Source organism: Podarcis erhardii (genome assembly GCF_964252035.2).
Source record: "Podarcis erhardii genome assembly, chromosome: 6".
NCBI lineage: Eukaryota > Metazoa > Chordata > Lepidosauria > Squamata > Lacertidae > Podarcis > Podarcis erhardii.
Genome location: NC_138510.1, coordinates 23730733 through 23741675, shown reverse-complemented (window position 1 = coordinate 23741675; position 10943 = coordinate 23730733). Strand labels below are relative to the sequence as shown.

The window sequence follows — 10943 nt, the reverse complement described above, 5'->3', positions numbered from 1 at the left end:
GCCTACCTATTCATCATTATGATGTCGGTTGTCCCAACCACCTGTCAAAGTCCCACAGACGGTTTGGGGACAAGAACAGACATTAAAGGCTGGAGAGGCTGTAGCCTTTATATACTCTGCTTGTGGGCTTCCTAGAGACCCCTGCCTTGATCACTGATGATGGAAAGAGATTGCTTGACTCCATGGGCCTTTGGTCTGATGCAGCAGGCATTTCCCATTATCTCAAGCCAGGGAGAAGTAGTAGTTTCTGACAATCACAATTGCACCCTGGTTGATCCTTTACAAGGATTTGTGGACACAACGGGCAGAGGGATACTACTATCCCTGATGCAATGTGAAGTAACCAGGGTCACTTCTGCTTCCTTTGCTGCTGCCTTCACACCTTCTGCGGTCCCTCAGAAAAGCCCTTGTTTAGACATAGGTTTCCCACAATCATCCTCCTCTAACCCTCTTCCAGCCTCCAAGACTGTGACTCTCTCCCCCCAGTCATTGCTGACACCTGGTTTCTGACATCACAAATAAATTATGTCACAGCACTTAAGCTTTCACATCATTCATGGCTCCCCAAGCCCTGAAAGGGGCAGTAGCATCTCAGAGCCAGAGAAAGCAGCCACCTATTTCTCATATATCTTGTCTGTCTGCTACAAACCCTGTTGCTGAAGCTCTTAGAAAACAACCTGAGTGAATATGAAAGCCTTGGAGAAGAAGAAACAATGTCCAAAGGTATCTCATCTTCTTAAGAAACCAGGAGTTGGCATCATTTACTCAAGGCTCAAAGTTAGGGGTGAAGTGGGGGTGAGAGAAATGCTGAAAATTGGCCTGTGGATTTTAAAAACCCCCAGAAAGTAGTGGAAATTTTCTGGTACATTACAAAAAATGTTATGAGAATCTATCCTTCCCTGGCAGGCAGCCTTTCATACTGATCCAAGTGCTACATATTTGTAAGAAGCTATAGATCCCACAGAGGATAAAGCAGCAGTGAGTTCAAAAGCTTCTAAAGCTGTGGCTTTTATTAAGAACATCAAAAGAGCCTGGCTGGATCAAACCACAGACCTATCTATCCCAGCCTCTTGTTCCCTACAGTGGCTATCCAGATGCCTGTTTACTTATTCATTTACTTAAGCATTCGTATGCTACTCTTGAGCCACAGAGGCTCCTGCAGTGGCTTACATGCTAATCGATAAAAACAAGACACCCCCTGCCTGCAGTGTTATGTATATAAATTAAATTTTGATGATATGCAAAGTAACAGAGTAGCTTACAGCTAGGAAGCTAAATAACTCTTCTAGGTGAGCGATAGCCTTTTTGTAAAGACTATACAATGTCCAGACTATTTATTTTCAAAAAAGCTTTATTTTCATAAACATATAACTGAGATGAATCATAGAATCATAGAATCATAGAGTTGGAAGAGACCACAAGGGCCATCGAGTCCAACCCCCTGCCAAGCAGGAAACACCATCAGAGCACTCCTGACATATGGTTGTCAAGCCTCTGCTTAAAGACCTCCAAAGAAGGAGACTCCACCACACTCCACCACACTTGAATATATTTACAATCTCATGCTTATTCAAACATGGGTACATTCTCGCTTGAATTGTAGTCTTCTTACTGAGACCTATAAACAAAACTGTATTGAAACTTGCACCTCACTCAGGCCTTACAGTTTCTTATGAAAGGTTTTGCTTTCACCTCAGCAGTATTCTCTTTGTTCCTTACAGAGAGCTGCTGCACAGATTTAGAGTTCTCCCTCTGTCTGTTTCACTTCAGACAGATCACACGGACACAACACTTTCCTCAGCAGTATCCTGAGAAGCCCCTCTCAGCAGCCATTCTCCTCTCTCACACACAAAGAGAACAGAGAGCAGTTAAAAACAACAGTTACTGGAATAACAATCACATTAAACAGGACTGTTTCTCAAGAAGTTGTAGGATTCTTCTTCTTCTTCAGGGGAACTATCATTAAAAGAATGATTAAATGTTAATAGATAGATAGACAGACAGACAGACAGATGATAGATAGATAAATGAGATCTGTTAAAAACATACAGACAATCACAATGAAAGCAAAGTAGATTATTGAAGTGGTTCCCACACACTTCCCTGCTGCATAAACAACTTGAAAATTGCTGAAGGTCTTTGGTGGACCACTTAATAATTTATACAGGCCTGTTGCAGCAATTCTAATGTTCTGTGCTAGATGCCGTATGACTAACGTCATATGTGTTGTTTAGTCTATTAGTCGTGTCCGACTCTTTGTGACCACATGGCTTTAAACACCAGTGCTGGGAGCATGCTAGAGGCTGAGAAGGTGATAATATTTACACAGCCTTTATGCAGTTCAGATTGCATGGAGAGAGGCAGTGGGACATGAACACTAGCCCTACCCCTGCTGTTTATGTCCCCCACTGGGCCCACTTCCATGCTGTCCAGCCACCCTCAGTGGTGGGGAACCTTCAGCCTACAAGCCTAATTATTTAATTATTTGTTAATTAGACCACACATTCACCAGGCTTTCCCCCTTCAGGCCTTCCGTGTCGGAGAGGGGCTAACTCACATGACACACACTCTGCCAATGATCTCATACCCTCCAACATTTCTCAGATGAAAATAGGGACGTCTCATTCCATGATGATAATGTTACTATTTATACCCCACACATTTTACTGGGTTGTTCCATCTACTTTGGGCAGCTTCCAGCATATATAAAAACATAATAAAACATTAAACATAAAAAAACCCTTCCCTATAAAGGATTGCCTTCAGACAGCTTGAGGGTTGGATAACTCCATACCCTCCAACATTTCTCCAATGAAAATACAGTGGTACCTCGGGTTAAGAACTTAATTCGTTCTGGAGGTCTGTTCTTAACCTGAAACTGTTCTTAACCTGAAGCACCACTTTAGCTAATGGGGCCTCCCACTGCTGCCGCGTCGCTCCCGCGCGATTTCTGTTCTCATCCTGAAGCAAAGTTGTTAACCCGAGGTACTATTTCTGGGTTAGCGGAGTATGTAACCTGAAGCGTATGTAACCTGAAGCGTCTGTAACCAGAGGTACCACTGTAGGGACGTCCTATGGAAAAGTGGGACATTCCGGGATCAAATCAGAAACCAGGACAGCTTCTCTAAATCAGGGATGTCCTTAGAATATAGGGGCACTTGGAGGATCTGTGATCTGAATCACATGGTGGAGACTCATGCGTAGTTCTAAGGCACTCAGCAGGCCCATGTATATGATCTTGCCCTTTAGCCATCTTTGTTTTCTCACATGTATTTTTATTTGCAGTCTCTCCATCCCTAAATAATAATGCCTCTAGACATGATTTAACAGTTATATAAATAGGCTGCTCCTTCTGAGCGACTCATGCATTCTGTGTAATATTTGCTTCTTGCTCTTTATAACAAAGTTATAAAAACACTGCAATTCAAAGGGTAGGCTCTGTTAGTGGCTTTGACATGGCTGACTCAGCAGTCCAATTCATGCAGTCTCCTCTGCAAGTTCCCCACTTCAAGCATTTCACAAGGATATCTCACAAGGATGGCAGTGGGTACACAGCAGAGGGCATGGGGCCAGTTTTTGTGGTAGCCCTCTCCCCCCCCCCAAATCCCACAATAGTAGGGTGCAAACATCAGTAAAAAGAGGCCTGTTACACACTGTCTAGCTTATTCACCCACCACAGTAGTCGATACCACATTATAGCATTATTTTTAAAACTGCCACCCAGCCCAATTTTAGATCAATTGGACTTTATCCTAAGGGTATAGTTCAATGACCACTTGCATTTGATTCCTCTTGATGTAGCAGACAAAGTGCCACAAACAAAGTGCGTTGAGGACAAGACGTCTTTTGTTGTCCCGATAACTTTGCTCTGTCTTTCTCAGATCATTGATGTGGAGAGTGGAGCATCCCAGACAAGCAATTTGGTACACGTAAGGAGCCACCTAAGGAGGGTAAGATGCCATTTTGTTTGCCTGTTGCAAGGTTTAAAGCCTAAAGTTAGCTAGCATCATTTGGGGAGATGCAACTTCCTTGTCAAAAGCCCCACCATGTCCACCAGTTTAAAGATTGGTCCAATATATTTTTTTGTCAGGGTTAACCCAAGAAGAAAGTAGCACACACTCAAACCCAACACAGAGACGATCTGAGGCAACCAACATATTATATCAACATGTAGCTCCACAGAGGACCCAGCCTTAAGGAACTAGGCCAAAAGCAAACATAAAATTAAATTTAAAAACCTTAGGCATTTTGGAGCCTGCTGGAATAATTGCATGTGTGTATAATATCGTATTGAAACAAAATTTTAGAAATGAATTTTTATTTAAAAAAATATTTCTGTCTTTTTCCTGTTGACCTCACACAAGTAAACAGTTAACTACAATAGTCTCAAGATAATACTGATAATGAAGCAGGCTGGCCTCACTCTTTGGCAACCTCTTCAGATGTTGTGTGCTCTCTTTATTTTCTGTACCTGCACAGATAATAAAGAAACTGGTTCTCCTCAAAATGCTCAAGAGTCCAAACCGCAGAATTGAGTGGCTTTGTGAATTAGCGCACAAGTACAGGAAGATGTTAGCGATTGGGAGTGATCTGGATTCAGGGGCTTCCTGCTCTGGGTAAGTGACCATAGATAGGGATCTGTGTGCATACATGTATTTATTTTGCTAGAATAACAAACAGGGCACTCTGAAAGTGTGTGTGACTATATGATCATAGAATCATAGAACTGGAAGGGATCTGTTGTGGCTTGGTCTCTCCCACAAACGTGAGACGACTCTGGCTGTTAATTATTTCAGAAACAACAAACTAGAATGGAGCTCCTCTACTCATCGTCCTCCCCAGAAGATGGAGCTGCCCGGACTGAGCTCCTCCCCCTTCCCCAGCACGAAAGCCCCCACCTTCTCTTCCGGTATCTTCTTTACAGCTCTTTAGATTCTTTATGTTAAGTTGTGGGTGAACATATCAGACGACACAGCGATTCTTCAAAACAGCTCTTGTTTATTCACAGAACAGAACAGAACAGAACTGAAGGGTTCAGCCAGCCTGCTTATATAGAGCTCCACTAGAACGCTACAGTAGCAAACTTCTGTAACTGAATGTCACTTTCAATCCCCTATTTGCATATGTGGACCTGAGTGAAAACTATCTACAGTATCCCCCTGCTGGCACAGGATGAGAACTTCAGTACATAACACTTTAGATCTTTAGAGCACTTTTGAGATCCTACGAGATTTGGGAGAGAATGCTTTCTACGTTCCAATGTCTGACTCATTATTGGAGCTCTCACGCAGCAGCCTGTCACTCTGGCCCTGTCTTTCGCCTCCCCTTTGTTCAGAGCTCAGATTACAGCTGCTCTCCCCCTCCTTTCTGCCTTCTGCTTTTAACTGTTCTCTCTCTATGCCTGCTTCTTCTTCTCCTGTTAGCATCTGAGTTTTGCTGACAGGATCCCAAGGGTCATCCAGTCCAATTCCCTGCAATGCAAGAATCTCATCTAAAGCATCCATGACAGATGGCCATCGAACCTCTGCTTAAAAACCTCCAAGGAAGGAGAAACCACCACCTCCCAAATGAGTTCATTCCACTGTCAAACAGCTCTGACTGTCAGGAAGTTTTTCCTGGTGTTGAGCTGGAATCTCTTTTCTTCTAACTTGAATCCATTGGCTCTGGAGCAGGAGAAAACAAGATTGCTCCATCTTCCATGTCACAGCCATTTTTATATTGGAAGGTGGCTATGATATCTCCTTTCAGTTTCCTCTTTTCCAGCTCCTTCAACCATTTCTCATAAAGCTTGGTTTCCAGACCCTTGATAATCTTAGTTGCCCTTCTCTGCACACGTTCCAGCTTGTCAACATCCATCTTAAATTGTGGTCCCCCAGTTGGACAAAGTATTCCAGGTGTGGTCTGACCAAGGCAAAATAGAGCAGTACTATTACTTCCCTCACAAGGAGAAGGGGACAAGAGAGGATGAGATGGTTGGACAGTGTTGTCAAAGCTACCAGAATGAGTTTGAGCAAACTGTGGGAGGCAGTGGAAGACAGGAGGGCCTGGCGTGCTCTGGTCCATGGGGTCACGAAGAGTCAGACACGACTGAATGACTAAACAACAACAACATTACTTCCCTTGATCTGGACACTATACTTCTGTTGATGCAGCCTAGAATAACATTAGCTTTTTTTGCTGCTGCATCACACTGTTGACTCACATTAGGCTTGTGATCTACTAAGACCCCTAGATCATTTTCACATGTACTACAAGCAAGCCAGGTGTCCCCCATCTTAAATTTGTGCAGCTAGTTATTCCTGCCTAAGTGCAGAACCTTACATTTCTCTCTGTTGAAATTCATGTTGTTAGTTTTGGCCCCATTTTCCAATCTGTCAAGGTAGTCTTGAATCCTGATTTTATCTTCTGCAGCATTGGCTACCCCTCTCAGTTTGGTGTCATCTGTAAATTTGATGATCATCCCCTTGATTTACCTGATATTGGGATATGGGGATAATTCAATATTGGGGAAAATTGGGTTCCAAATTCCTCTCAGGGTCACAGATTATTTGTTTGGATGTTTTGGGGTGGGTGGATCAACTGCCACTTTCTGCAGCTCCACTCTTCCTTGCCCACTACTTCCTAAGTGCTTTCATTTATTTTTATTTCCAGTGTGCCCTGAAAAGAAAAAGTCTTCTTTTCTTTTCATCCCTCAGGTTTATACACAACTAGAAAACTGCACAAGCAAATTTGCCATTGCCTATCTGTATGCATTTCCACACTTCTTGGGCGGGGATTTCTTAAAAAAACCAAAACCAAACAGAACAAGGTGCACATGGGCCCTGTGAGTATTTCACTGGCATGACAGAATCAACAAACTATAAGGCAGGGACAAACACAAACGGGAATGCCTCCTGGTATGAATGGGAAAGGCCAAATTGCTCCTCGTGTACAAATTTTAAATAGTTTAAATATTAAACTATTCATTTAATTCTAAAGGGAGGGGGAGTGGATTAAGAGCTACATAATGCTCAGATGTGGATGAGCCCTAAATTACAGTCAAAGCTTGGTTTTCAAACAGAATGCATTCCGGAAGTCCGTTCGACTTCCAAAATGTTTGGAAACCAAGGCATGGCTTCTGATTGGCAGCAGGAGCGTCCTGCAGCCAATCGGAAGTCGCAGAAGCTGCACCGGATGTTCGGCTTCTGAGGCAAAGTTCGCAAACCAGAACACCTACTTCGGGTTTGCAGCGTTTGAGTTCCAAGTTGTTTGTGAACTAAGCTGTTCAAAAACCAAGGTATGGCTGCATATGGAAGAAAAAACTAAAACAATGAAAATCCATAACAATGCTTCCATCCCGCTCATGTGACAGGGTGTGCACCCCCTCTGAGGAACCTCCAGCACCTAATGTCAGCGTGATGGATGAGCCTGCCATGGAAGTTGAGGAAGTTGCTATAGACAAGGTAGCTGAGCCTAAATCGTCTACTGAGGCAACATCCCCAGAGGCGGCTTCTTCAGAATTGTCTGAGGCGCTCTCCTTGAAAGGCCTGCCCCAGCGGATTCACATGCCTGCGCGCAGAGTGCTCTGTAGACCATCAAATTTGAGATGGGTCAAACCATGCTGCACACGATCATGTAGTGAGACTCTGGAGCATGTCGTCACCATCCCTTATTCAGAATGTCAGAAGCGGCATCCAGTAAGCAATCAAAACTGCAATTGTTTTTGCCAGGGAGGTGGGCAGGGATAAAATTTGTGGGGTTTTGCCTCTGGGTTGATTGAGTGTATGCAATCGGTTCTCTCCTAAATACCAGATCTAAACCCAGATCTAGTCCTGCTTTGCCCTGAAGAGATCTGCTGCATGGATCCAGAAACTGTAGGCAGAAGTTTAGGCACAGAATTTAGGCTAATTAACAGCAGTTAGCCAGTGCTGTAGTGGTAAATTTTGAAGAGTGGGAGAAGCCTTCATTGCCATGGAGGTAGCTGTGCTATCCATTATTGTTAGAAGCTTCAGTTCCATTCATAGTTTCCTGGGAACTCCATTGAGCTCAGTGGAGCTTACTTCTGACTGCACAGGCTCATCCTACATGAGCTTTAACAAAGTATCTTCAGTCAGCTGAAATGCAACTTTTAGCCTTTAATTAAATATTGAAACAATCTTGCAAAGAAGCAATACTGTTTAAACTGCTGGCCTGAAGTAGAAATCTCATCAAAGAAAAGGAGATAAGTATCCAGCCTTTGCTTCATAATTTCCCTCATCCTCTGACTTTCACTGTGCTAAACTGTCACACACTTGCAAGGTTCAGCATCACCTCATTCAGTAGCCAGAGCAAGGCGAATCTGCCCATTAAGCAAGTGCTCTGGCAGATGATGATAGAGCAGGAGTGAGTAGGGGGCAGAATATCAGCTCACAATCCCCTCTCCTCCACTACTCTTGATAAATCAAGTTTAGGAAAGTTTAGGTCACAAGCCCAGGCAAGAAATCCACTAGCTGTCTCCCTGAGCTGTGAGTTTGTTTTCATTTCTAGTAAACAGATTTCTGAAATGACATTGGCAATAGCAAGCAAGATTTTTCTTGCACATGCTGTCTAAGGGAGCCCCAACTGCACTTTAGACTTTCCACAATTTATTTATTCCTGCAATTTATTTAGCATAGGATAAATGGAAAGGCTTGGGTGGATTGCCTTGCTGCAAGGTGGTAACTTGATAATTAGGGCATTTTGTAGGCCAATCAGGGTGGAATGAACATCTGACAAGGCCTAGGAAGTGGGTTTAAAGGTAAAGGTAAAGGTACCCGTGACAGTTACGGTAAGTCCAGTCGCAGACGACTCGGTGGTTGCGCACTCATCTCACTCTATAGGCTGAGGGAGCCGGCGTTTGTCCACAGACAGCTTCCGGGTCATGTGGCCAGCATGACTAAGCTGCTTCTGGTGAACCAGAGCAGCGCATGGAAACGCCATTTACCTTCCCGCCGGAGTGGTACCTATTTACCTACTTGTACTTGATGTGCTTTTGAACTGCTAGGTGGGCAGGAGCAGGGGCCGAGCAACGGGAGCTCACCCCCATCGCGGGGATTCGAACTGCCGAACTTCTGATCGGCAAGGCCTAGGCTCTGTGGTTTAGACCACAGTGCCACCCACATCCCTAGGAAGTGGGTTTAATCTATTTTAATTTCCAAAGTGGAACAGAAGATCCCAAGAGGCCAAAACCTCTTTTAAGCAGCAGTAGTAATAAATAGTAATAGTAATAATAACAATAACAACACAAGTAATAGTAATATTTCGGAATACTAAATTGGGAGTTCTTACATTTGAAAATCCTTGATGCATCTTGTCTTTTAAGAGCTGGGACTGACTGGAATTATGATCATTTCAGAGGTTCTGAAGATAGTGAGAGGAGCCTGGAAGACATAGATCTATTGCGTGTTGATTCATATTCCTGCAATAAAGGGGATATTGAGCATCCTTCAAACACAAAACTTGTCTCTGGCTTGAAATAAACATGTGTGTGAGTGTATGTGCCAATGTGCTAGAAGCAGGGAGAAGCAATGAGGAAAGGAAGCAGATGTATTTCATTTGCAAACATGAAAACTGCAGATTGACAACTTTCCCCGTCTCATGGAGAAATATAGCAATACAGCTGCTACAGATCTGGTTGGAATAACAGTTGCCCATGGTTGCTCCTGGGGAGACTTCTGTATACAGAAGAAATTGCCTTTTTTAGTTCACAATAAACCTCCATCTGCTACAGAGCTTGATCCCAAAGAAGTGAAAACAGACTCAAAACTCCAAGGGGTTTGATAATGTTCCAGGAAGGGCTGTCAATGCATTGCAAGTAGAGGAGACCTATCATTACATATTTGTAAAGAGAAGGCCTCTGATTATCTCCAGGCGTAAGACTAAAGAAGAAACCGGGGAGAGAGGGGGGATTTGAAAGGGGAAATAGCAGCCAATATACCGTATTTTTCGCTCTATAACACGCACCTGACCATAACACGCACATCGTTTTTAGAGGAGGAAAACAAGGAAAAAAACATTCTGAATGAAACAGTGGCTGTATCATTTTTGTGCTTCATGCTGTGGCCACAGACATGTGATCTGATGGTGAATTTGGGATGACCCAATGCAAAAATCCTGAGAATCCCTGTGCATCCATGGTTTGTAACCACGTTTTTGCACCATTGCAGCCCCAGGCAACAGTGGGTGCGTGATTTGGGGGGGGGGGCAGGCTGTAGCCATAGACATGCTATGTGCTCTGATGGTGAATTTGGGATGACCCAATGCAAAGATCCTGAGGATCCATGTGGATCCATGTTTTGTAACCACGTTTTTGCACCATTGCAGCCCTAGGCAACAGTGGGTGTGTGATTTTGGGGGGGCAGGCTGTAGCCATGGACATGCTATGCAATCTGAGGGTGAATTTGGGGTGACCTAATGCAAAGATCCTGAGGATCCATGTGGATCCATGCTTTTTAACCACATTTTTGCACCATTGCAGCCCCAGGCAACAGTGGGTGCGTGATTTTTGGGGGGCAGGCTGTAGCCATGGACATGCTATGTGCTCTGATGGTGAATTTGGGATGACCCAATGCAAAGATCCTGAGGATCCATGTGGATCCATGTTTTGTAACCACGTTTTTGCACCATTGCAGCCCTAGGCAACAGTGGGTGTGTGATTTTGGGGGGGCAGGCTGTAGCCATGGACATGCTATGCAATCTGAGGGTGAATTTGGGGTGACCTAATGCAAAGATCCTGAGGATCCATGTAGATCCATGCTTTTTAACCGCGTTTTTGCACCATTACAGCCCCAGGCAACAGTGGGTGCGTGATTTTTGGGGGGCAGGCTGTAGCCATGGACATGCTATGCAATCTGAGGGTGAATTTGGGCTGACCCAATGCAAAGATCCTGAGGATCCATGTGGATCCATGCTTTTTAACCACATTTTTGCACCATTGCAGCCCCAGG

At 44.0% G+C, this 10943-nt stretch overlaps 1 protein-coding gene across 2 annotated transcripts; it reads left to right on the top strand.

Annotated features, from left to right (window-relative positions):
* Positions 1-536: 536 nt before the first annotated feature.
* On the top strand, positions 537-9455 carry TP53TG5 (TP53 target 5). 2 transcript variants are annotated; one of them, XM_081868155.1, is made up of 5 exons: positions 537-723; positions 3882-3950; positions 4480-4616; positions 7352-7676; positions 9353-9455. In XM_081868155.1, the coding sequence occupies exons 1-5, from the start codon at positions 688-690 to the stop codon at positions 9359-9361; spliced, it is 576 nt and encodes a 191-aa protein (XP_081724281.1). In that variant the 5' UTR covers positions 537-687; the 3' UTR covers positions 9362-9455. The 2 variants fall into 2 exon arrangements, with proteins under 2 accessions (XP_081724281.1, XP_081724280.1); XM_081868154.1 differs by having other exon boundaries at positions 9320-9455.
* Positions 9456-10943: the final 1488 nt, after the last annotated feature.

Coding starts and splice junctions, on each gene's coding strand:
- TP53TG5 (XM_081868154.1), top strand. CDS start 688: ATGAAAGCCTTGGAGAAGAAGAAACAATGTCCAAAG. Junction 724..3,881: donor AGAAGAAACAATGTCCAAAG/GTATCTCATCTT, acceptor TGTCTTTCTCAG/ATCATTGATGTGGAGAGTGG. Junction 4,617..7,351: donor TCAGGGGCTTCCTGCTCTGG/GTAAGTGACCAT, acceptor CTCATGTGACAG/GGTGTGCACCCCCTCTGAGG.